The sequence below is a fragment of the Ictalurus furcatus genome, chromosome 8 (assembly GCF_023375685.1).
Source record: "Ictalurus furcatus strain D&B chromosome 8, Billie_1.0, whole genome shotgun sequence".
Taxonomy (NCBI): Eukaryota; Metazoa; Chordata; class Actinopteri; order Siluriformes; family Ictaluridae; genus Ictalurus; species Ictalurus furcatus.
The window spans coordinates 14,882,514-14,909,597 of record NC_071262.1 but is presented as its reverse complement, the minus strand read 5'-3'; the positions used below and the strand labels follow the sequence as shown (position 1 = coordinate 14,909,597).

Genomic DNA, 27,084 nt, shown 5'->3' with positions numbered 1-27,084 from the left:
TGGATGGTTGGTGAATGGCCACACTGTTCCAACAAGACTGCGATGTCAGCAAGGAGGTGGTGGAGTAATGATTTGGAATGGAATATTGGGAAGTGAGATAGTATGTCCCTTTAGAGTTCCTGAGGGTGTCTAAATGACCTCTGCAAGATATGTGGATTTCCTAACGGACCATTTTCTGCCATGGTATAAAAGAAGAATCATGCTTTCCAAAATAAAATTATTTTCATGCAGGACAACACACCATCCAATGCTGCAAAAAACACCATTGTCTCCTTGGTTGCTATGGGCATAAAAGGAGAAAAATTATGGTTTGGCCACCATCATCCCCTGACCTCAATCCTATTGAGCACCTGTGTAACCTCCTTAAAATCTATGAGGGTGGGTGGCACTATACCTCAGAAAAAGCAGCTCTGAGAGGTAATACTGTCATCCTCAAATGAAATTCAGGCAGAAACTATACAAGGACTTCAATGGATGAGAGAGTTGTTAGTCATCTCAAAGAAGGATTCATATATTAATATTTAACTTGAACTGTAAATAGGTTTTTTGTTTTAAATTGTGTTTATTTTTTGAAAAATAATCTGTCCATGCAGCACATATGACAGATTTCTGTTTTGAGCTCATAATAAGCCACTGACTGTTTTCAAACTGCATTCTGCATAATTATTTGGAACAATGTATGTTGCGTTCTTTTCAAAATGTCAATAAAGCTGTTGTCATTATCAGTTCTTTCACCTGTCATAACATCCACTTGTTGAGGATTTAAAAAAAAAAAATCCTTAATCATACTGACTGTATAGGAAAAACAAATAAAAATGGCATGTGCATAATAATTTGGAACATGGTTCCACTTTTTCATTATTAAATTATATGTACTTTTTTAAAATAAACAAATATATTTATAGCACTGCTTAAATTACGGTCATTTCAAATTGAGACTAACAAGATGATGTTTAAAAATGGTTACTATTATGTTTACTTTGTATGATTAGCATGACTAATCCCTGTCACATCTCTTTTTTGCACTCCCATCTGCATATATACCTCCTAAGAATTTTTTTTATATTTACATGTTTAAAAAAAAAAATATGTATATGTTAGGATAAACTACTGTAAAATCATCAGAAATGGCTTGGGACGGCCCGCTGTCACAAACATGGAATTTGTCTCAGAACCAGGCACAGAAAATCCTGTCACATGATATAGGCCAATTTGATCAAAGTATTTAGGTGGTCTGAGTATTATATACAGCAGGGCCTGAATACACTGCAAAAAAAACGACATCTTAGCAAGTTAAATTAGCTTGAATATAGTTAAATTGATCTAGTATTAGTATTGATTTTATTAAAAGATTACAATAAACCAAATATAAGATTACTAAACCTGTTTAATTTCAAACATAAAATTGTCTTACTCTTTTGGCAGATAATTTTGCTTCTTTCTAGAACTAATTGCGTAAAATTTTCAAAAATATATGACAATGGAACAAGCTTGAAATGTAGTATAACTGACATGAAATGAGTTAATCTTATATTTGGTTTAGTGTAATCCTATAACAGGAAATACTAGATAAACCAAGATATTTTCACTTTTTTCAGTGTAGAACATGCATTACTAAGCAGTGAAGACAAAGCTAAAATGTGAATGTTAACCTGTAGTTAACTGCCATTTGGACTGCTAACAGATGGTGTATGTTGATATATGTGTTGCAGGAGGAGGATGCAGGTGAAGGGCGCTTCAGCTTTGCCGCCTATGGCATGGGCCCTGCGTGTCTGCAGGCCAAAGACGGCATGGCCATCAAGGGCAACAACAATGCGCCTGCCTCCAGCATGCCACCTGAGAAAAGCGTAGAGGAGATGCGCAAGCTCTTCATCAGCCGCGCCAAGCGCATTGACACGGTGTCACGGGTCGCCTTCCCACTCGTCTTCCTCATTTTTAACATTTTCTACTGGATCATTTACAAGATCATCCGCAGCGAGGATATTCACAAGCAGTAAATATTCCTGACAAAAGGGTGAGATCCAAGCTAAAAAAGCTGCCGCTGTCGCGCCCACCGACCCCCACTTCCCCATCTGCCCACTTCCTCTCCTCAGCACTCATTCGCTTTCAGTGCCGAGTCCTTAGCAGAGGTATTTCTCCATATTCCTTTTCTTTCTTCTGTCCTTTCCCTCCCTGTTCTCCTGAATAATCTGGACCTGTGCAATAGCAATGCAGTAAAATGCATGATATATGAATGTGGCAATATATTTACTAAAAAAATAAAATCTAAATAAAAATGGCAACATAAATATTAGACTTTTACAGATACATCAGAGAACCTCTGAGCAAACTGAAATTCAAGGGGATGTTGCTCTTGGGAGATCTTTTTTTTTTTTTTTTTTTGAAGACATGCTGCATTATGGGAATATGAAGGAGATTACATGCAGCACTGTAATATATCAAGTATTTAAAACAAAACTCAAATTATTTCAAGAGAGATAACTGGAAAAATTGAAAGGTTTTAAAGAGCGTCATGTGGTTTGGTGCTTCCATAAATAAGTAATGCAAGAGTCGCTGGAATATATCTATATCTAGATTTGCTTCAATATATGTATTGCAAGCACTTGTCAATGCCCAGAAAAACAGGATGTCATGATGATAAAGTCCTGTCATGATGTCACATTACCAGTGGAAGCTTGACGAGTGACCGTCAAAAAATATATTGTTTATATATACCAGCTGTGGTCAGTGTGAATTTTTTGTCCAAATTATGTCATTTACTTATGTGCCAAGTGAACAGCATGTTGCTGTACCATGTTTCCTCAGCTTTTGTGGTCAACGAGAAAAAAAAAAGAAACTTTGGGCTATAACCCTTCGTTGCTTTATTTATTCAGACAACAGACATATTTACAAGCTATGTATTATGACATGACTGAAACAAGAGGAAAACGTATGAGAAGTATTTTTGTCTCTCAGCTCCATCGATTTGCATTTTCACAGCATAGACATCATGGGGAAAAAAAGTGATAATTTTCTTCCCCTTAACAGCATCATGTTGTTTTCTGCATTGACATCGGCTCCAGCAGAAAGTGTTATTTTTATAAGCAGCCAGCGCTGCCATACGCTTAAATATATATTTAACAACCAAATGTGTATTACTGTGACTTTTAACTCTAAATCAAAGTATGTATCGTGCAGCAGAGTAAATAATTTGCAATGTATTTAAATATTGATTTTGGTTACAACATGCTTCCATGGACTACATCCTCATCTGGCTTCTCTATGCAATAAGAATATATGCAATTATTTTAGTTTTTTTTTTTTTTTTTTTCCTCAAGTGGCCTAGGGTCACATTACCAAAATTATATGTATGTTGTCTTTTATTTGTTTATTCATTCATTCATTCATTCATTCATTCATTCATTCAAGAAGCACCCAGTACAATATGCGTGACAAGGCTACCTTCTTTACATTATGCACATTGTTTGTTGTTGGGGTTTGTTTTTTCCATTTTCCCACTTTGCTAATGTTTTATTTTCTTGACAGAAATGAAAGTACATTTTCCCCATGCAAGGTCCTGGAGGCAGTGTGAATTATGATTCATTACCGTTCATGACATTGGTGCAGTGTTTTCGCTCCATTCTACATTCTGTTTATCCACTTGATTTGTTTTCTTGGCCAAAGAGTAATCTCCTTAAAGCGTTGCCACTGCCGTTCAGCTGTGCAAGCGAGTACCTGATATAAAGCGTCTATCTGTTTATGAGAAATATGCATACTAACTTTCTCATTGGTCAGTAGGTTGTTTATCCCGTAATTTGGTTAGATCTGACAACAACAACAAAAAATCACAACATTGCATTATATCATTTTTGAGTTTTTGTAGCATTGCCTGGGGAAACATGGTCAAATTAATAAGAGATGTAATTACTGCATAAGGTTAATATTTATTCATTTATTAAGTATATTTCAAATGTCGCATTAGATATTGCATTAGAGTGGGACTGGTATGGTGTGTCAGACTGCAATCATCGCAGAACTTCCCGGTTTAACACCCTTCTTGCTCCAGGACAGATGATTCAGCTTGTGCAAGGAATGAAAATTGTGTGCTGCACTGAATCATGACAGGGGAAATGGGAAAAATCCTAAACCGTGTTGTTCTGTGCGCCTCCACCGAGCCACTCTCTCATGTTAAATTCATAGGAATTCTCACATTTATTTATTTAGATTTTTTTATGTATGAAAGTCCTGCTGAAAGGTACAAGTACTGACCTCTCTCTTTATGTACCTTAACCGTTCAGAACATGATTTGACTTGTGCGAATTCTGACACAGTTTTAATCAATAACAGCTGCCATTGTATTCAGTCAGTTCCAGAATTTGTAGCAATTCAGTTATTAAACTGATCAGTGATTCCTTCTCACTATCATTAGATGTGTAGATTTTCTTTCTGATATGTAGCATTTAATTTAAGAATCATTTCCTTTCTTCATTCTGACATGCATTGAGATGTTCCACTCATACAGTAGTATGTTGTACAATTTACATTTTGGCTTTATACATTTCAGCTGTGAAATTAAATTTGAAATCGAACATCTTCAACAATGTTTTAACACGTGTCAACATTTTTAAAACTGATGCTTAGCTAACTGTTCCTGTTTCCCCAAATGCCCTTGATGATAAACGATGCTTCAAGCCACTTATCGTACTCACACTGCTGTTTTGTCCTGTGTGTCTCAAGACTGCATTCACATTCGGATCCTGCTAGCTATGGTACTAGAGACTGGAAGTTCACAGAGGACTAATAGTGACTTGGAAATGAGGACAGTGCAATTTGAAACATCTGCCATGTGCAACCAAGCCTTTATGAGGCCAAACTCTCATGCAAATATCAATTAGAACTTTGCATTGGTTCTTTAAATGGTCAGTTTATGAGGCATGATATGATTCATTTTATGATTTCTTATTTTCTATTGATACCTTTTTATTGCTAACTGTTGAAGGTCGAGCACTGAGTGACTTTAGGCATGACCGTTTTTTGTGGCACAAAGCCTTGGAGAAGGTTTTGGGGGGGGGGGGGGGGTTCATTTTTTGCATAAGCTTGTATGGCCTTAATCAATATTTTCATTTCTTGTTTTACTTGCGTATATCATGTATTGGCACAAAGTGCACCTCTTCATTTGCTAATTATCATAATTAAAGTGTGCAATTCCCTTTTATGCAGTAAAGAAAACAGCAAATGTGTTCTTTTTTATTTCTAAATCTGAAGAATAGAATATTTTGCATGAATATAAATAATGGCAGATATTTTTGGCTTGTACAGAAATGTGAGCAATTTGAAGAAAAAAAAAGGAATGTACCATTTCTGCTGTATCTGTATATAATTAAATATTTATTGAAATATGTCATTATGCTAAAGCTAATTCTACTATTAAAGGTTTTCTGAACAAAGTCTCTGAACTGTTTTTTTATATATATATATATATATATATATATATATATATATATATATATATATATATAGATAGATAGATATAGATATATATATATATATATATATAGATTGTGGGCATTTGGATAGTTTATTTATGTTAATAAACTCAAAGAGCTTTGTAATCTTAGAAGAGTTTTGAAAGTCCAAAAGAAAAGAGCTCCCTTGTTTGTATTTGTTCATAAAGACATAATTACTGTGAGGCTCTTGTGTGATTTTGTAAGACTAAATTGATGGTGCAAGTGTATGTTTGTTCAATTACCAATGCAACAAAAGCAACTATCAATAAATAATGTTGATGTTATGCTATTTTGCCAAGGATAAATATGAGTACCAATCATTTCATTATGAATGAGCATTAAAAATGAGTACAGAGGGATGCAGCTCTGTAACTAACAATTCATCCTGCTTTACTGCTGAATATAAATGATATTTCTCACTTTTGCATATGGGTTTATTATTGGAAAATATCACTGTAGTGAATACCGATATGCAGCTAAATGAATCTTAATGTTGAATAATTATCCTCACTTCAAGACGTTTTTGTCTCAAATCATAATGATTTATTGTGTTACTATGAAAGTTAAAAAAATTGTCAATCAGATAAAGAAAGTCAAAGAATGATTTGTCTCTTTATAGCTACACAGAATGAATAAATATAAAATTGATCTGTTTGTCTTCTGTTTGTCTTAAATTACATTAAAGTATTAATGTAATTAAAGTAGATTGTGGCAAAAGACTCTCACTATATGGCCAAACGTTTGTGGACACCTGACCATTACATTCATATGTGCTTGTTTAACATCCCATCCCTTTGCTGTTATAATAACCTCCACCCTTCTGAGAAGGCTTTCCACCAGATTTAGGAGCATGGCTGTGGAGATTTGCTCATTTATCCAGAAGAACGTTAGTGAGGTCAGGCACTGATGTTGCGTGAGGAGGCCTGGTGTGCAGTCAGTGTTCCAGTTCATCCCAAAGGTGTTCAGTGGGGTTGATGTTAGGGCTTAATGCAGGCCACTCCACTTTCACTTCTTCCACACCAACTTTGGCAAACCATGGGTATGTCTCAACCAGCTCCGTTCAGTAGGTACTGAATCAGTTTATCAGGTACACGAGTTCGGCACTGGTAAGGACCCTGGCTCACTACACATTGGGACACTGATAACTGAATTTCCTGAAACATGACTATGTACTCGTGTTGTAAAATGTCACCAAAAATTAAAAACTTAAATATTTTTAAGTTTTATATCCAATATAAATTTGTTAGGTTAATCACATGAATTTCCTGATAATATGTCAAGCAGAATCATACACAAGCTAGTGGATTTTTTACACTTAAAAGTCGTTAGACTCAAATAAAATGTATATAAAACATATTGTAGCTGGAAGTTGGCTGAGAGTTCGTCCCCCGTTGAGAGGCTTCAGAAAACATGACTGTGATGTCATTTCCAGTAAGGGAACATAGTGAGCATCGATAATCCCTGGTTTTTGCAGTGCATTGTGGGATCTTTTATGGAGTGAATGTTCCAGTCCACTGGAAGGATTCTGCAATTGAGACAGCCCTATTTTAAGCGCTGATCAGTGCCCCGATTACTGAATTAGGGAGCTGGTTGAGACATTCCTCATGTCTTCACGGAGATGGTTGAGACATTCCCCATGTCTTCACGGAGCTCGCTTTGTGCCCAGGGGCACAGTCATACTGGAACAGGTTTGGGCACCTTAGTTCCAGTGAAGGGAAAATGTAATGTTACTACTTAGAAAGACATTCTATACAATTGTGTGCTTCCAGCCTTTTAGGGAAGCACACAATTATGGGTATGGGTATGATGGTCAGGTGTCCACAAACTTTTGTCCATATAGCTAACTTCAAAACTGTAGTACAAACTCCTCGATGCTCAGACCACCTCAGCCTCTGAAACCCCTCCCACATGGTGTCAGAAATTTGTTTCTTTTAAACAGTTAAGGAAAAACACTACAGGGTGTGCTGCTATAACTTCATGGTGGCTGATGTTTATTATTTTCCTATAAGAGCACATCTAAAGAGTTTAATTCCTCCTATACCAACATTGCAACAATGCTGCCATAGTACAAGTAAAGCTAATTATAAACACAAGGCAAGAGTGTGCAAATATAGATAGTCATGGTTTAAAGTACAATGTTTATACGGAAATGTGAGTTGCAAAAGGCACAGTGCAGGTACACAGGTATAACACGATGGACAAGTTTAGAGTTTATTTATAAAGGATACTGCCTGTGGGAAGAAATGATTTGAGTGATGTGCTGTCTTAGTTTTAGTTGCTCTGAAGCATTTTCCAGAGTGCAATTGCTCAAATAGATGATGGGAAGGATGGGAAAGTTCTCTGAACTCTTCTGTAACCTGGACCCGTATAGTTGTCTGATGGACAGCGGGCATTACCCGATTATCTCTTCTTAAGAGCAGATGATTCGCTGTGTTTTTCTCTTGGCCTGAGCAGAAGCAGGACCAATTATGGAGTATGTCAAGATGAACTCAGTGATAGCTGTGTAGAACTGGACCAGTATTGCTTGGTGTAGATTCAATTTCTTCAGCTGTTGTAGGAAAACTAGACTTTGCTGAACCTTTTTTATGGTACTGACAATGTTTCTGTCCTACTTGAGATTGCTTTAAATGACAGTACCATGGTATTTGAATGACTCAACTATTTCCATGAGTCCCTTAGAGCAATTTGAGTATGAATGGGGTTGTTTTTTTTTTCCTGAAATTGATCCGGGGGGTTGTGGGGGGTGGGGGTGGGGAGGTTCAGGGCCAGATTATTGTGGCACCAGGTCACCGGCTGTTTATATATCGTCTCATCATAATTGGATATGTGGCCTATAAGAGTGGTGTTTTGAGGAGTATGACGGATGGGTTCTTACAGGTGCAATCGTTGGTGTATAGGGAGAAACATAGGTGGGAGACCACACATCAGTGAGTGGCACCAGTGCTGAGGGATATTGCACCTGACATACAATTTACCATCCACACATTCTGCTGTCTGTCTGTCATGTAGTCTATGATCCAATGGCAGATGGAGTTTGGCAGATTGAGCCCTGTGAGTTTCAAGTCCAGCAACTCTGGAATGATCATACTAAAGGCTAAGCTGAAGTAAACGAACAAGATTCTTGCGTATGTGCCAGCTGTGTCAAGATGCTGGTTGATGAAATGTAGGCCTATATATAACACATTTCAGAATCATGGGTTTGAGAACCATGCTGGGCACCAAACCCAGCCAAGGGGGTCGCCTAAGCCCAGATCAAATGTAAGGGATGTGTCATAAACTGAATTTCAATAATGGAGATGGCATGGCGACCCACTAACGAGAGCAGCCGAAAGAATAAGAGATTTAATAACTACTTAACTGACCTGTTGGCTCTCTAGACAAACTGTAGGGGGCTCAAGAAGACCTTGGTCGTGTTTTTAAGATATCCACGAATAAGTCACTCAAAGGTCTTTATTACTTTCATTTGCATCCATTCATTACAATGGACAACGGAGTGACTGCCCTGTAGTCATACAGGTCAGAGATCTTAAGCTTCTTTGGAACCGGGTTGATGATTGGAACTGTACATTGTTCTTGCTTGCTTCAAGACCTCAAAGACTCACTAAAAACATCTGGCAATACTGGTGCTAGTTGCCCTGCACAGTGCTTGAACATGGCACGGGAGATGAGATGTGGACCAGTGACTTTCCTGATATAAAGAACTACATCAGTACTTTTTTATCCATTTTGCATTACATTTAATGTGGAATGTCAGTGAAACAAATTAGTTTCTCTGATCACATACAGTGCTGTGAAAAGTATTTGCCTCATTCTGATTTCTTCTGTTTTTGTGGATCTCTCATACTAAATTGTTTCAGAAATTAAAACAAAATTAAGATGAAACAAAGGCAATCTGAGTAAACATAAAATACAGTTTTTAAATGATAGTTAGTTATTTATCTCTCCATTTTTCTTATACAGAACAACCTCCTGGACACCAAGCAGTCTGGCTTCAAAAGCAGTCACTCCACGGAGACTGCTCTGCTTTCCGTCTCTGAAGCCTTACGACTAGCATGATCAACCTCAAGATCATCTGTCCTCATCCTACCCGAACTCTGCTGCTTTCGACACTGTGAATCATCAGATCCTCCTGTCAACTCTCTCTGGCCTAGGCATCATCAGAATGGCTCTGCGATGGGTGGAATCATGTCTGACAGGCAGATCCTTCAAGGTATTGTGGAGGCGGGGGGCTTCTGAAACTCAGCAACTTACAAATGGGGTTCCCCAAGGGTCAGTTCTGGGTCCACTGCTCTTTTCTATTTATATTACATCTCTGGGGCCTGTGACTGAGACTCATGGCTTCTCATATCATTGCTATGCTGATGACACCCAGCTCTATCAGCCTGATGATCCATCTGTTTCTGCATGAATCTCTGCTTGCCTGTCTGACATCTCAAACTGGATGAGGGAACACCACCTTAAGCTCAACTTGGCAAAAACTAAGCTTCTCGTCATCCCAGCCTGCCGCTCACTCAACCACAACCTCACTGTACAGCTCGGCTCAACCACACTGAAGCCGACCAGGACAGTCAGGAACCTTGGAGTGAATTTTGATGATAGCTTGACCTTCACAGACCACATTTCAACAACTGCAAGATCCTGAAGGTTCATTATGTGTAACATCAAGAAAATCAGGCCCTATCTCACCGAACAGGCTACACAGCTACTAATCCAGGCTCTTGTCATCTCAAAACTGGACTACTGGACTACTCTCGGGCCTCCCAGCCAGCTCCATCAAACCCCTACAAATTATTCAGAATGCAGCAGCATGCCTCGTCTTCAACCAAATAGAACCCATGTCACACCCCTCTTCAACTCCCTCCACTGGCTTCCTGTTGCTGCCCACATCAAATTCAAGACCTTGATGCTCACTTACAAGACCTTGTCTAGAACAGCACCCTCCTACCTCAACACTCTCCTTGAGGCTTACGTTCCCTCACGCAATCTGCGATCGGTTATCGACCGACACTTAGTAGTGCCTACTCAGCGTGGCTCAAAGTCCCTTTCCATAACCTTCAAACTAACTGTCCCTCAGTGGTAGAATGAACTGCCAACCTCAATCTGGACCGCAGAATCTGTCACTATCTTCAAAAAACAGCTAAAGACCCACCTCTTCCATGAGCACTTAACGAACCACTAAAATGCCAACCCCCACATTATTATTATTTTTTAAAACTTACTCTTACACCTCTACTCTGCGCACTTTGCTTCTCTAGAACTCAATTATAAATCTTGTATGGTAGCACTACTTGTATTGTTCTCTGCTTGATATATCACTTTGCTTGTATTTCCTCATTTGTAAGTCGCTTTAGATAAAAGCGTCTGCTAAATGAATAAATGTAAATGTAAATTTATTGAAGCAAAAAAGCTGTCCACTACCAACTGGGCCTGTGTGAAAATGTATTTGCTGCCATAGTTACTAATTCCCTAAATCTATGAAACTGCATTCATACTGGGGTTCAGCTGGGCTAGATGCAACCAGGCCTGATTACTGCAAACCCTGTTCAATTAAAAGGTTTTACCCAGTAACACACTATGGCAAAATTGAAAGAAATTTCAGAAACAATGAAGCAGAAGGTGATTACGGGTGATACATCAGTCTGTGAAGGGTTACAAAGCTATTTCAAAGGCCTGGGACTCCAAAGAACCACAGTGAGAGTCATTATCTCCAAATGGAAAAACTCGGCACAGTAGTGAACCTTCCCAGAAGTGGCCGACCTTCCAAAATTCCTCCAAGAGCACAGCGACTACTCATCCAGCAAGTCACAAAAGAGCCAGGAACAACATCAAAGGACCTACAGGCCTCTCTTGCATCATAAAGGTCACTGTTCATGACTCCATTATCAGACTGATCTCCAGTTATCGGAAGTGTTTGGTTGCTGTTATTGCTACTAAAGGTGACAACCAGATTTTAAGTATTAAGGGGGCAATTAGTTTTTCACATATGTGATAGGTGTTGGATAAGTTTTTTTTTTCCTTCAATAAAATTAATAAATAAAAACTATTGTGTTTACTCACTTTAAAATATTTGGTAAGAGATATACACAAAAACATAAGAAATCACAGCACTATAACTAAATGCAGCTTTTCATGGTACTGCAAAACAACAAAGTTTAAAGTCCTCCATCCAGAAGAGTTTCACATGTCAGAAAACTTAAAAACAGCTTTACTTCTGACTGTTACAAAGTGCTGATGTTGGAGATTCCTTCCATAAATGTTCTCCTTACAGAAATCTTCACCATATCAATGTCAGCTCTTTGTTAAATAGCAGTATATTTTTCATGCCATTGAATAAATTAGTATATTATTAGTCTTCAATTTTGTGGAGTTTCTGTCCTTGTGAATTAGATGTTGCTACAGAAACAATAATGCATTAGAATAAGAAGATTAATATAAAGCTGTGATTTGAATTAGTCAGTATTTTTGTCAGAGCTGCTTTTACAGAAAATAAATCACCTTCAGACCAGTCAGATTTGAGCACTGTGGATTAAATATATTTAACTCCACTACTCAAACACAGCAGGATTCTTATTGTATACTTTTAGAACATATGGGCTTTTCAAAGATTTGTTGGATTATTAAAAGGTGCTTAAGGTCCAAGAAAGGGCTGGACCCTTTGAGAAGAAAACACTGTTTTAAGGTTGTGTTAGTTAGAACCATTAAGGGTTTTAAATTTCTTAACAGTGTATGTAAATCTATCTTTACTTCAGAATATACTGATGCCTTTTAATATCTAGTCTCTAAGCAAAATGGTATGCAGTTGCATAATGTATCTCAAATTGCAGGCTTTTATTAGGGCACTCCATCTGTCCTGTGGGACAGTGCCAGCTGAGGAGGACATCTTGAGCTCATGTGGGTCATGGGGTGAGGACTCCAGCATGTGTGTGAGACAGAGGGAGGCAGTGGTCTTTCTGAATACTAATCTCATGCAACCTACTGAGACAAATTCACCTCACTCTGTTGAAGGGTTCTACACAGCGGCCACCTACACTTAATCCAATTTCTCAGGTACTACACATGTCCAATTTTTTTCCCCATTGTTTATGTAGGGGTTAAAAGGAAGCAAGTTCAGTACTGCTGGTTGTAACTGTGCTATGAAAAAGTATTTCAGAGTTTTCTCCACACTTTCTGGGGAGCAGTCATTCTATACAGGCTATAATATTTACAGGGGACACTGCCCTATCAAGTACAGGACAGCAAAGCAGATTTATTCATCAAGTTATGTTCCAACTAAGCTGCCATTTTGTTAACTAGGTACATAGAGATCATTCCTAGCCAGCCATAGGAAACCTAGAACAGCAAAATTATGTTCCAAAAACCCAAATAAGCAACATGAAGGGGACAGAAATTTTTAAATGGTGCACTTGATACACCAGAATTTATTTTCAATAAAATTAAGTATTATGTGGGCAAGGGTCCAAATTATCTATTTTTATGGCACAATTTTTTAAGAACCAAAAACCACTTTTTTCCCCTCTTTATATATACACAAATTTCAAACTTCTGTGCAATGTGTTGGGTATTTCGGAATAACACAAGTAACATTTTTGGGATGCCACTGAGTGGGAGCAGAAAACTGGAAATTCGGTTGGAGGAGCACGTGTAAACAGGTACACTTATGTCATAAACAAACAAGCTCTACCTATTTGAGGTGTTGCCTTAGGGATCTGCAGGAATGTGCAAACTGAGCAGTTTCCAACAACCAAGCTGCACTTCAAGATTACAGCTTGAAAAATTTGTTGCAGCACATCACAGAAAACACAGGGTTCAAAACAGTACATCAAGTTTATTCTGTTCTCTCATCAGCAGAGTTGTTAAAATATGTCATTCTTGATGAAGTGCAACAGTAGAAGGCAAACAGGATTCTTTACATGCTAGTCACTCAGACACAACCATGATTTGACTTGGCGACAACTCCAAATAAAACCATATTTGCACTTTGACCTGACAAGCGGGCGCTAGCAATACACAGGATTGCCCGAGCAGTAAAAACACGTTCCTTTAAGAAACAGGGAGAGAACGCTAAAACAAAAGAAAACGAAACACTGGGTTTTTCCTTTTCCACAATTCAAGTAGTTTGTTTGTCTACAACAAAGTCGAGTTCAAACTCAAATACAGGAGGAGTCCAGATAAAGGGGATATGCCACTTTGCAGCCCAGGAGCAGCATGGCAAACAGGATGAGGAAAGCTGTTACTCAGGGTGACTTGAATCAGCATGAGAGACGAGAGCTGCTTCACTGGCGTGGTCCGGAATAACGCCCCTCACTGGTGCCTGCACCACGCCCGGCACCAAAACTTGGCTTCTGAGCCATGCCCCCTCGGGGAGGTGGGCCCCTCGGCCCTCCTATCCTGTCCCGTGGTCCTCCAGGGCCCCTGGGACGGATGTGCCTTTCTCCTTCACGCGCTGAACGAGTTTTCTTTTCCTCCACATTCAGACGAACATCTCCCCGCAGCTTAATGGGCTACAACACACAAGATGACCAATATTGGCATATCCACAAAATCATCACCATCAAGAATACAAAGTATAAATAATTCCAATGTCAGACATACCCGATTGCTCAGGATCTTCTGTACGGGCTCAGAATCATCAAAAACCACAAATCCAAAGTTGGGCAGCTTACCACCACTGTTGATCCTCAACTCCAGTACTGTTCCATACTCTGAAGTCAGGCAAACAACACTTAATTACACTTAAAATCAACACACACCGAAGCCCATGTGGCATCATGCATGCAAACTTTCACCTTGTACACAGGGACGCAGACTTACGTTCAAAGAATTCTTTCAGCTCAGCCCTGTCAACATCATGTGGCACGTTTCCTACGAAGAGCTGCTGGCTGTCAGGATACCGAACGACCCGCCTTACCTCAGGCTCTCCACTCTCTCCTTCCCGTACTACAAACACACAACTGCACTTTTAGAGATGAAGACATGATTTACATTACATTAACCCTGCCACATGCAAAATTGCTTCTAGCCGATTTGTATTATAGTGTTTTACATTATAAAAACTTAATTTAGTGGGAAGAGATGCAATTTTATTTAGTGAGGGCAGAGAAAGGATACTGCATATAGTTATGCTGGCTGAAGGCAGTTTCAAATCACGCCAGAGGAAGAAAAAAATTAATAAAAAGCCATTTACTTATGAAGCCTGGGTCTTATGTAATTACTTTCATTAAAATGACCCAATTACTTCTGGCAAAAGCAAACCCTTAAGCAGCAGATAGCATTCACATCGACTGTCAATGAAGAAACCATTTAAAACGATTTACACAGAGTGCATTTAGGATTGCACATTGTGTCTATAGTATTGAATACCTCCTGGTCTTGGAGCTCTCTGTGCTGGAAGGGGCCCTGGTCTTTGTTCACGTGGTCTCTGGTCTCTCTGAGGTCTCTGTACTGTGGTCTGGGGTTCCGGTTTAACTTCGACTCTGGGCTGCTTTAAGAAGACAATCAATATATACCCAAACACACACCCAAAAAAAAAAAAAAAAAAAAGAGGACACATCAAGTTTCGTTTTTAATATTTTCACTGTGCACAAAATCTTACCGTTTAGCTTAAATAAACCAGAACTGCTATTAAAGGAAAAGTTCACCCTGAAACAAACCTTTATACTGAAACAGATGATGTGCTTAGCAATTCTAGTGACAATTAGTTGTATGGTGCTTAATTTCCACAAGTAGTTTTTAACCACTCTGACGTGACAAACATTGCTAGCGCAGTTACAATAGCGTTCAATATAACATTTCAACTCAAATGTAAGGGATAAAGCTAAAGGGCTAGAGATGAAGCTAGGATTAAATTCTACTGGCACCACTATCAGCAGGTAATGAAAAAGCATTGTGGGTAACCAAAGAAAATAAACCAACATGTTGAAAAGACTAATGTACTATGAAGTCATTTCAGGGTGGATTTTCCTTCCGTCAATCAGTGAACCCAGCATCTTGCCAACAGATTAGACCACTACTGAATTAAAACGAGGAGCTGTTTACGATGGCACACCTGATTTGCTGGAGCTTTGACTACATGAGGGGGGATTCCTGAAGCTGGCACCACTCCTCCCTGGGGGAGATTCTTACTGGTGACTAAAGCCCATGAAAAAGGCTGAGGGAAAAAAAAAAAAAGTTGCGTCTTAAAGCCCAGTCTATACTTGTACTACATTTTATATTACGTTGAGCAAATCTTATACACTATTATTGGTATTAATCAAAAGAAATTAGAAAAGGCTAAAGTTTGCCTACTTAAAAGTAGTTAAGCTTCCTGAGAGCTTCCAAGCCCCTATATGGAGGCTAGGTCAGTAACTGGAATGGGCACATACCCGGTTTTCATCTGGTATGGTGGCTGCAGACTCAGCGGGAGTAGGTGAAGGAGGAGTTCTTAGGCTTTTCTCCACACTAAGGGGCTCAGCCTGGCTTGGTGAATCCTCTTTCAGCTCCACAGCAGCTGCCTCAGGCTCCATCTCTGGCTCGGGTTCAGGCTGGGGCTCAGGGGTTACAGACAGCTCCTCCTGAGGAACCTCTGGCTCCACACTGAAATGACACACACTTAAAATATACTTTGACCTCTGAATTGATTGATGCTGCACTACATGCCAAACTGTAGCCTCCTAGACAAAAGGTAAAGACTACCTTATTCAGACAATTTTGGCTCCCACAAACAATTAAACGATCAACTTCAAGGCATGTACACTTTGCTCAAGTTGGCTGACATTAGATATTGGCATCAATTGACTTCAGTGCATTAGGTAAGATCAGGTCTCTAACAGTTACCTAGGTGGATTCAACTTCTGAATTAATTTTTTTTTTTTTTACTCCTTGAACACACCGACCATTCCCACCCATGCTCACAGACCACAGCCCTGCCCCAAGGATCTACGGTGGCCCGTAGAGTCGAGTGTTTATACAATGACTGACAGGAGGCACATCATACACAAGCATTCGGGACCATAAACTAGCTCTCCAAATGGGTTTTCTCAGCCACTTAATACACTTATGCAGGGGCCATTGCTTAAACCCTTCAATTGCATTATGTTTTCGATATGCTCCAGGTTATTTGTACAAAGACTTTTTAAATTTTATTTATGGGCTTGCCCTTTAAACCACAAGCTCAAGCCATGTGTTAACTGTATTTCTAACACTGTGAAACAAACATGGCTTCATTAAACTTAATGGGAAATAAGTCAAACTTAGCCAAGCAACTGATTAATCATGACTTTAATAACAAGCAAAATTAAACCATACCATAAAATAAAACCCAACCTTGTCCACACATAGTACCTAGAAAAAAAATAAATAAAACTCCATGTCCCACATTCCACTGAATGTTTTCATATTAACAAAAATAAACCACCCCCCACTGCACTGTGTGGGTAAATATGTAGTGTGCAAGTATGTGACTGTGTGTATACATAATGCATAATCTGATTACTGCAACAGCCACACTTTCCCTTGGGGATCATTTAAAGTACAGCCATCTATCTACAATTCTGGCCATCGAACTTAACTACTGTGTTACTGGCACAAGACTTCTTTTCCGGCAAGTGGACAAAAATAGAAAATGGGACATTACCAAGGACTCTGTTCATAGAACGCAGCCGCCTCTTCCTGCTGCACCTCAGGCGAGTTCACCCTCTCCTCCAGCTCCTCAACTTCCTCCTCGGACTCTGGAAAGGTAAGAGATGAATGATGCCATCTGCAATGCACAGAGGCTGCCTGCATGAAAGCACCTTAAAACAACATGCAAGGGGCTCACCCTCAGGAGGTTCAGAGTCTGAGTCCCCAAAGACCTCATCCTGATAGCGGAAGATGTCATTGTGTACGTAGAACTTGTTTGCAACAGTGCCCTGAATCAAAGGATATTTGGAGCAAACAACAAGTAAGTGTAGCTGACATGATCGAAAGATCACAAAAATACAGATAAACACTAGCCACCAAAATATGCATCTTCACCAACTCTACTGGTTGGCTGCACAAATGTACTAACAGTTATATTTTGAGTTTATATTTATAAAAACAATGAAACTTATGGCAAATTACATTTCTAAGAACTCCAGTGATGCATGAGGTTATAAAATGATGAAAGCTTTAGAATGTTGGATGCTGTACCTCTGGTGCCAACACAAAGGTCTGCATGAACTTCCTCATGGGCTGCATGTTGTTGGACAGCTCTCCCATCACCTGCACCACAACCCCCTCATTCAGAGTGGCATGAGCATCCACATGCCTGATTTTAGTGTGGCAGTCACGGAAGCTCAGAGCCATCACCTTTTTATGAATTTCCTATCCAGAACGATAATTTTTTTACAAACCACCACACTTTAAGAAAAATAAATAAATAAATAAATAAATAAATAAATTTAAAAAAACAGGCGGCGTACATACCGATTGGCCATAGACTGCCTCTGCAGGTTTGCCATTGTCCAAACCACCATGCACATAGGAAGAATTCTTGCCATAGAACCTGAAAAAATTTTTTTGATTAAGGCATAACTTATGAAGCAGAGTTCTACTGAAATATTACTTTGCTACGGCAATAAATTACATAATTGTTTCATTTCATAAGGATTTTTCTGAAAAGTTACATTATTTCAGAAACAACTGGTCAACAGGATATAAACATGCATTTTGGATGTTTTTGCAGAGTTCTTGTCATTTCCTCATGAAAAGCCATACAATCAATTTTATGTTTTTTTTTTTTTTTTAACTTTCCAGGCTTGTTCTTATTTAGTGAGAGCACTTAATCTTTAGAGGTCATTTTTAACCAAAACACATGAGACCTCCATCAGGTCATATTTAATGAGAATAACAATGTATAATAAGACATTTACAACCAAAGGGACTTGAATCTGTATCAGTTCATCTGCACAACACCCATAATGACAAATGTTTCTTTAAAAGTTGATTAATTTTTCTTAAGTAATGCTTTTTGCAGACCCATACAAGAACCCAAAAACTATCAAAGACTTTGCCTCGACACAGTCACACCAGCCACCCTGAGGTCCAGCGTCTGTGTAGAATGAATTGTGTCAAAGAACAAGATCATAAACCTACTAAGTCTGCACAAAATTATTAATGTAACGATCTTCGTTTGTTTGTCAGTGCAACTCAATAGATGTTGTACCACGTGTCCTCAAACCTGAAGTACAGTGAATCTACAGGAGGAAAAGAGGGACAAAGGTTTTTACATTTTAAAAGTGACCCAAACACCTGCTTGTAATGAAGGGAAAATTTGTCCCAAATAAGATGTTTAATACTTTAGACCGAATATTAACTCTCCTGTTTTCAAAATAAGTTATTAAATGTGTAATGAAGGAATGAGGTGAGGGAGTCATGGCTACATGTGTAGTCTTGTCAAAAATTGCCAGTAACACATTATACATGCCACATGTTAATCAAGACTGATTTTCTTCCACAAGTGGGCTAGGAATACTTTTCAGCAGATCAGAAATACTACCACAACTAACTGTTATTTATGATTAATACATAACTACTAATCACTTAACCAGCTGTTATTTCTGGTTTCCTAACTTTAGATAACACACTGCACACTCTTAGCACACCAATATGATAAACTTTACGACACTAAATAGCAATTTCCTAGCTCAGGATATAACCTACTGCAGTACAAATCAGTAATTCAAAACGCAGATGAGAAGTCGTACACAAAGAGCCAGTAGGTCCGCTACTGCAATACAATAGTTTAATATACACAAATATAATAATATAGTTGTGATCTCATTTCACCAAGAATCAAGGGCAGAGGAGTAGGACAATATAAACAGTATAATTCATTTTTTTCTTGAGATATTACAGGTATTGTGATGGATAGTATCAAAAAATAACAATGGCAAACTCTAAAAGTAGTTGATTCAATGTAAATTTTTGCTGTTCTGAAGGTCTAAAAAAGGTTACACAAATTTATGAAATTATTAGATTTGTAATTTGTTCACAAAAATTTTAGTTTTCCTCCTTGTCAGGTTTTCGGCAGCAGATTGGCATTAAACCTATATAGTGAGCAGAACGTACTGTAGAAATTGGCAAGTATCATGATGTGATATTTTTGTTACAGATTCCACCCATAATACAATTTGACGTAAACATGTTTATTTCCTTCTTTTCTGCCACAAAATGTCAGACCCTTATATTTTTGCCTTGATATCATGATACCATACATACTGTGCATCATAAAGATGTCCAGGATCATGATATTATGTGAGATCAACCACCCCTGTGGGGGAAAAAATGAACATTTCATTGTCTTATTGGGTCATATTTTGAGCATTTACCTGTGCAGGTAGTCAGGAGCCTGGTTCAGAAGGGTGTAATACTGTCGGACAAACTCTCGCCCGACAAGCTGGGCACTTGGCTTCTCCATCACCATTTCTTTGGTCAGCGGGTTTAAACTGAAACAGAAAGGCTTCAAAAATCACACCTGCTGGCAAAAAAAAAAACCAAGGCCATCTGCCCCATTACCAATACAAGTAAATCCTTTAAGCCAAGATGGAGGCGCATGGTGTGCCCTTATTTAAGATCAACTCAACGTCAGCATCAAACCTGTGTTTCCGACCTTCAGTAAACGTTTGTTTCCATGGCAACACAAGACACATTCAGTTGTAAAACAGTAGCGGGGTTACGCGTTACCGCTGGGGCTGACGGTATGCAGGCCAGGCCTGAGAGAGTCGGCCATGGGGAAGGATGCCTCGCTACTAGCTTGGCTTTGCTATAACGTCAGGTTGAGAATCATGATCGATCTATGAGATACTAATTAAGACAACAACAAAAAATTCGGTTGATAGACAGCGTCGAATAAATTTGATAGTTTTTTTTTTTTTTTTAAGCACGTGTTCCCCATTATTTCAGATCAGACTCGATAGCTAATTAGCGAGGCGCTGCGTCGGATATCTGACACCGCAATCGCAAAGTACGTCACGCTTCATATCCAACTACACGCGAGTGATATAAAATAAAAAAGTTCCGACTCGTATTGGAAAAAAAGCGACAAGCGTCAGCCTGGCGATTAACTTCACACTGATATGCTACAGCTAATTTCACTGTATCCGGTTACGTGAATGCGGCGCTGCGTTCAGTACAATGGTTTAGCTTAGCGCGCTAGCGGTTCTTACAGTCTAACACACTGCATTTCTAATGTAGTGAAATTCAATTAGACTACCTGATACACGCAGAAATATCAGATATAAAAACCAACTTATTTCCGAGTCAAAACTGAATATGTATTTCACACGGCCGGTGTTAGCAATGCCGCTAATTAGCTTGGCAACGTTATACAGCTAGCTAATACACTCGTACACCGATGTCGCTAAGCTAAGACGAAACGTTAGCCAACACGGCTAACTAACTAGCACGCTGTGTTAGTCTTAAAAAAACCCGCAAGTAATATTCTTACATGTCCTCTACTCATTCACACTACTCACCAGTAGTAAGGTGTTGTAATTATTTAGAAGAAATCTGGAGAGAGCTGAATGACTTCGCCTCGCCACCGGGTGGAGTAAGAATGGCAGCGCGTGCTTAGCCGGTTTCAAACTGGCACTAACTGCGTGCACGCGCTGGAGCGGGCCGCAATTAATGAGAACCAATAGATGGCCAGGACAGGGCTGCTCCGACCAATCACTGATCTAGCTGTCGAAACGTTCCAAGAATTAACCAATCATCTCCAACTTTCTTATTTCCAACAACCTATTAAATTGAATTGGGGTGGTATAATCCACAAGCAAGGTTGTTAGAGCGGCGCTCTCCAGGTGGCGTTCAAAGACAGTGTGAGAAGGACGTAGATAGCGTATCCGGTCGTATAATCGTTGTATAAAATGACAACAATATTTTCAGAGACCAATGATAAATATGTACCAAATACCATTGTATTAAAATTGAAGACTGAAGACTGGACATTCTCCTTTCGAATTTTCTGGTAGAAAGAAGAATTCATGTTTCCCTCAATTATTGCAATTTGCCCATGCCTTGAAGCAGCAAAAATCCAAACCAAAGAATCCCATACCATCACCACCATGCTTGACCGTAGGTATGATGTTCTTTTTGTGGAATTTGGTGTTTAGTTTACACCAGATGTAACAGGACCCCTGTCTTCCAAACAGTTCCACCTTCGACTCATCAATCCACAGAACATTCTCCAAAAAGACTTGAAGATCATCAAGGTGTGTTTTGGCAAAATTCAGAAGAGCCTTAATGTTCTTCTGGGTTGGCAGTGGTTTTCACCTCGCCACTCTTCCACGGATGCCATTTTTGAGAGGCCTGTAGGTCATTTGTCTGTGGGTCTTTTGTGACTTGCTGGATGAGTAGTCACTGTGCTCTTGGAGGAATTTTGGAAGGTCGGTCACTTCTGGGAAGGTTCACTACTGTGCAGAGTTTTTCCATATGGAGATAATGGTTCTCACTGTGGTCCTTTGGCATCCCAGAGCCTTTGAAATAGCTTTGTAACACTTCCCAGACTGATGTATCACCTGAAATCAGCTTCTTCCTCATAATTTCTGGAATTTCTTTCAATTTTGGCTGAGTGTGTTACTGGGTAAGACCTTTTAACCAACTTCATGCTGTTGAAAAAGTCCTATTTAAGTATTGATTTGATTGAACAGGGTTTGCAGTAATCAGGCCTGGTTGTGTCTAGTCCAACTGAACCCCATTATGAATGCAGTTTCATAGATTTGGGGAATTAGTAACTATATAGGGAAAATACATACTGAAAAAAATACATACATGCATACAGTATTGAATGCGCCAACATTTTTTTCAGTAATATATATGTCCAATAAGGCTATTCACATGAAATGTTCACCAGACATCAGTATTAACTCAAGAAATCTGGAAATATAAAGAATACACAACATTAAAGACCATAAATAAAGTTATGTGTAATAAAGTGGAATGACACAGGAAAGATGTATTGAACACGCTAAGAAAAATCAGTTCTCCAAGGTAAGGTAAGTAATTATACCTCCTATCTGTGCAAATTAATATCAGCTGGGTTAGTAAACTGATAGTCTATAAAAAGGCTTTTCATTACCAAGGTGTCACACAAGAAACATCTCATGATGGGTAAAAGCAAAGAGCCCTCCCAACACGTGTGCACACTTATTGTTGCGAAACATATTGTCCGCAAGTGGAAGCAACATCACGCGGTCATCAACCGGCCACGCACAGGAACTCCTTGCAAGATTTCTGAACAGGGAGTCAGAAGAATAGTCAGAAGAGTAGTCCAAGCGCCAAGGACCACTCGGAAAGAGCTCCAGAAACACTTGGAGGCAGCAGGTGCCATCGTCACAGAGAAACAATTGGCAATGCACTCCACTGCTCATGCTCACCCCGCAAGACTCTATTACTAAAGAAAAGGCATGTCGAAGCTCACTTAAAGTTTGCTGCAACTCATTTGGACAAGCCTATGAAATCCTGGGAGAGTGTAGTCTGGTCGGACAAGAGCAAAATTGAACTTTTTGGCTGTCATACTACACACCATGTTTGGAGAAGAAATGGCACAGCACATCACCCTTAAAACACTATACCAACAGTGAAGTGTGGAGGTGGAAGCATCATGGTGTGGAGCAGTTTTTAATCACATGGTACTGGCAGACTTCATACAATTGAAGGAATGATGAATGGAGCCCTTTACTGGGAGATTCTTGTGAAGAATCTGCTGCCATCCACCAGGATGATGAAGATGAGAAGTGGGTGGACTTTTCAGCAGGACAACGATCCAAAGCATACAGCAAAGGAAACTCTCAACTGGTTTCAGAGAAAAAAAAAAATCAAGCCATTAGAATGGCCCAGTCAATCACCTGACTTGAATCCAATTGAACAAGATTTAAAGACATGTTTAGAAGAACAAGCCAAAATCACACCTGAGGCCTATTAATTTCTTCATACAGGAAGCATCTTGAAGCTGTCATTACAAACAAAGGCTTCTCCACTAAATATTAAATAAATTTCAGTTAGCGTGTTCAATACTTTTTTCCTGTGTCATTCTGCTTTATTACACATAACTTTATTTATGGACTTTAATGTTTGGATTTCTTTACATGTGTGGTATTTCTTGAGTTAATACCAAAGCTTGGTGAAAATTTCATGTGAATAGCCTCATTGGAAATATGTTTACTGAAAAAAATGTTGACACGTTCAATACTTATTTCTCCCACTGTATATGTATATACACACAGTAATATATATACATATATATAGCACATTATAAGGTACATATATAATTATTTAATCATTTTGCGCATTCTTGTTCCTTAGACTTAGAACTTAAGTCCATTTTTTTATTTTTTTATTTTTTACGAAGGTGAGAGTACAATTTTTAAAATTCCTCTCACTTTCCTGTTGAATATTTTTGGTGGGATACCAGATACACACCTGACATTTTCAGAGCAATAAGTCCTCTATAATAACATTCTGCTGTACATATTTTGTGCTTGAGATTCCACTTGTTACAAAGCTAGGGCTAGTAGAAATCTGGGGAAAAGCCTACCTTATTCATGCATTTTGAGATATGTAATATAAGCATAACAAATAATAAAAGTTAATGTTATTTTACAGTAATTATGTTTGAGTCACAATGGAGAGGCTGAGATGGATGTAGTTACAATTGAACAGTTTTTAATAGAGAATCAGCAGACAGTTCCTAAACAAAAGGCAAGTTCTGAGTCAAAAGCAAGCAGAGGGTCAGGCGAGCAACAAACAGGATATCAGTATCAGCAGATATCAGAAGCTAAACTCTGCACGACAGTGGACCTCAAGGACAAGATTTAAAGAACCCTGATCTATCATGTTACATGTTACAGGTATACAGCTGGTATGTGTAAATAGATTTTATCCAAATATGGAATTACTGTGTTCAGATGGGGTTTTTACAAATGAACAGTGTCATAAACAGAGCTATGGAGTTGTTTCACTTGTGATAAAAGCAGTATGTGACTATTAATGAGACACTAAAGCTTTTGAAAACCACATTATCACTGAAAAAATAGTGTTTAAGCTTAACATTTACTGGAATATTGACAGTAGGTCTTTTTTGTTGCAACATTTCAGATTTAAGGGAGAATTCTGGAGAGTCAGGAGCTTAGTTTTTTTGGTTGTTTTCCCCACATATATTTTGGTGCAAATCACAGTGCATGCATGTGTATATATACAGATAGGTGATTGCACATGAAATGTGGAACTTTACAAAGAAATACATCATTCACCCCCTTGTTTGTGTAGTCAAATATGCTGTGACTTTTGTTAGAAACTGATTGAATCTGACTGATGCAAATTTCGTAACTGAATGTCCTCCAAATACAGTATGTACAGTACACTATGGCGAAAGCGATTATTTATACTTCTGAACACTGAGTGCCTTTTCCAACAATCTGCATTTTTTTGGTAAATATATGGAAATATACTGTATCTCTGCAAAAAATTACTGTATTTATAGAGTCCATTAAAATATTCACTTTTTTAGTGTGAATTATCACTGTATCACTCTTATAGTGTTTCTGTCTCACAATTCCAGGGTCCCTGGTTCTATCCTGAGCTTGAGTTAATGTATTTGCAGAATTTCTGTGTCTATGCGAGTTCCCCGTTTCCTTCCCACTGCCCGAAAAACATACCAGTGGGGGTATTTACTACTCTAACTTATCCCTAGGTACTGTTTGAATGAGTGTATGAGCATGTGTGGATGGTGCACTGTGATGGACTGGCATCCCATACATGGTGTATTCCCTCCTCATGCTGTTCCCAGGGATTAGGCCCTGGAGCCACAGTGACCCTGACCAGGAAGTGGTCACTGAAGATGAATGAATCATGTCAACATTCAAAGTTTTACCGTATTAGCTGCATTACACAATAGTATTTGCATGTTTAAATAGCTCACTTGTCTAATTTGTTTTGTGTACCATTTTTTGTGTTATGTGTGTTTGTTTATGTGTGTCCTGTGGAACGCATGTACACAGAGTAGTACACTAGTACGTGCAGAAATGTATGAGTGTGCTATTCAAATAAACACAAAATCGTAATGGAAGCTGTTCTTCCACTTGGGGGCGACACTTCCCAGTCAGCAGGGAAAAAGTCTCAACATAATCTACTTATATAAGGTCAGCCATTCAGTCAATGGGTAATGATTAATTTTTGACTAAGTATGTATCTGAAAAGAATAGAAGCAAACGTTTTCATGTTTAACAGGGCACGATTCAATTTGTATTTGCACTAACAATCTTTTAGGCCCACGTCTACACTAACTAAATAAAAATGCTTTTTAGCAATGTTCTTTGATAGTACATTCCTCTTGTACAGATTTACATGCAAATACACTTTTCTGACTTTTTTCCATGGGCTTAAGCTATTCTGAATTGCATTTTGCTCATTTGCTGCCATGTAGGAGGAGGACTGGAAAGCTGAGGCTCTCTCCTCCCTGCTGTGTAAGGGGCCGGGCCTCTCCGTCTCCAATTCTTTGTGTTTGGAGCTCTGCCATTGTTTGAGATTCCTGACCGGCGTGTCTGGCTGGAAGGGTAAAGCTGGAGACCGGGTGAAATTGGTTCTCTCTAGAGCAGGGCCATTGCCTTACCTGCATTGCTACACTGTAACTCAACACAGAGATGTGTCTCACATTTCCCAGGATATGGTCTAACAGACATGTGTTTACAGAATAAGACAAGGTCCTACATTTGGTTTTTAGCTTTAGGTAGAAAAGGTAGAATTTAGATTTTGACTGGTTATTACAACACTGACCCCAACATATACCTCTAAACAGCAGTTATGGCTGTTTTTATATGTATATCCTTAAACATCAATGTTTGAATTGTGGAACAAGCAGGAAGTTCCTTTTTAAAAATATTCTCTTAAGTATAGGATACAGAAATACCCTCTTTGCCCAAGAGAAACATAACACAGATGCTTACTCCACCCTTGGTCAAAAGGGAAATTGCACATGTGTTAATCGTTGCTAGATTTTTAAAATGCAAGTTCCCAAAGTTCTAACTAATATCATTTTGGATTGCCCTTGTTTATATACAGTAGTCTAGTTTTATGTAGCTCTCACAGTTATGCTGTCCCCTTGAATACTGTGCTTTAACCCTTTCAAGCATAATGTCCACACTTATGGCCAGTCAGCTAGTTTAAAATTAAAATATAAGATGTAAATCACCTCCAAATCAGTTGAGACTTTAACATAACTGTTTTATGTAAAAATCTTATTTATGTAAATATTTATGTACAAATTTATGTAAATATTATGATCCTGATTTCTGCTGCTGTCTCGATTGTTTGCTGTTCTCAGTGCTGGTTTGTCTTTAAAAGCATTCTATACAAAAATTCAAGTTAAGTAAAATGAAAAAAATGTTCCAGTCTCCAAGGAACACCTTAGCTTTTTATTTTTTTAATTATGTGTTTTTTAATGGAAGTTCTGTTGTTGCTGTTTGAACTTCAGAAATCAGCTGCATCATATAACAGTCCTAAACTATGTAGATTTTGTACTTGACCGTAATATTACTATATTGTATTTACAGAACGATATATTCTATAATTTTGGTAATCAACATTATATATTTTAGACCTGAAT

General features: G+C 38.6%; 2 protein-coding genes across 5 annotated transcripts in view; one reads left to right on the top strand and one right to left on the bottom strand.

Annotated features, from left to right (window-relative positions):
* Nucleotides 1-3,143, top strand: part of glra1 (glycine receptor, alpha 1) — a 52,960-nt gene extending 49,817 nt beyond the window's left edge. Inside the window, exon 9 of the mRNA XM_053630990.1 lies at nt 1,713-3,143. Coding sequence (XP_053486965.1) covers nt 1,713-1,997 — 285 coding nt within the window. The 3' untranslated portion in view covers nt 1,998-3,143. The remainder of the gene's footprint in view (nt 1-1,712) is intronic.
* A 10,148-nt stretch (nt 3,144-13,291) lies between these two features.
* Nucleotides 13,292-21,101, bottom strand: g3bp1 (GTPase activating protein (SH3 domain) binding protein 1). Of its 4 annotated transcripts, none has more exons than XM_053630985.1 (12): nt 20,960-21,101; nt 19,814-19,930; nt 17,910-17,988; nt 17,634-17,807; nt 17,281-17,371; nt 17,098-17,191; nt 15,848-16,058; nt 15,532-15,633; nt 14,847-14,967; nt 14,298-14,423; nt 14,079-14,188; nt 13,292-13,987 (listed from the first exon to the last, which is right to left on the bottom strand). In XM_053630985.1, exons 2-12 carry the CDS (start codon nt 19,906-19,908, stop codon nt 13,760-13,762), a joined length of 1,431 nt encoding a protein of 476 aa, XP_053486960.1. In that variant the 5' UTR covers nt 19,909-19,930; nt 20,960-21,101; the 3' UTR covers nt 13,292-13,759. The 4 variants fall into 4 exon arrangements, with proteins under 4 accessions (XP_053486960.1, XP_053486961.1, XP_053486962.1 ...); XM_053630986.1 differs by having other exon boundaries at nt 14,847-14,964; XM_053630987.1 differs by lacking the exon at nt 15,532-15,633.
* Between the last annotated feature and the right edge of the window lie 5,983 nt (nt 21,102-27,084).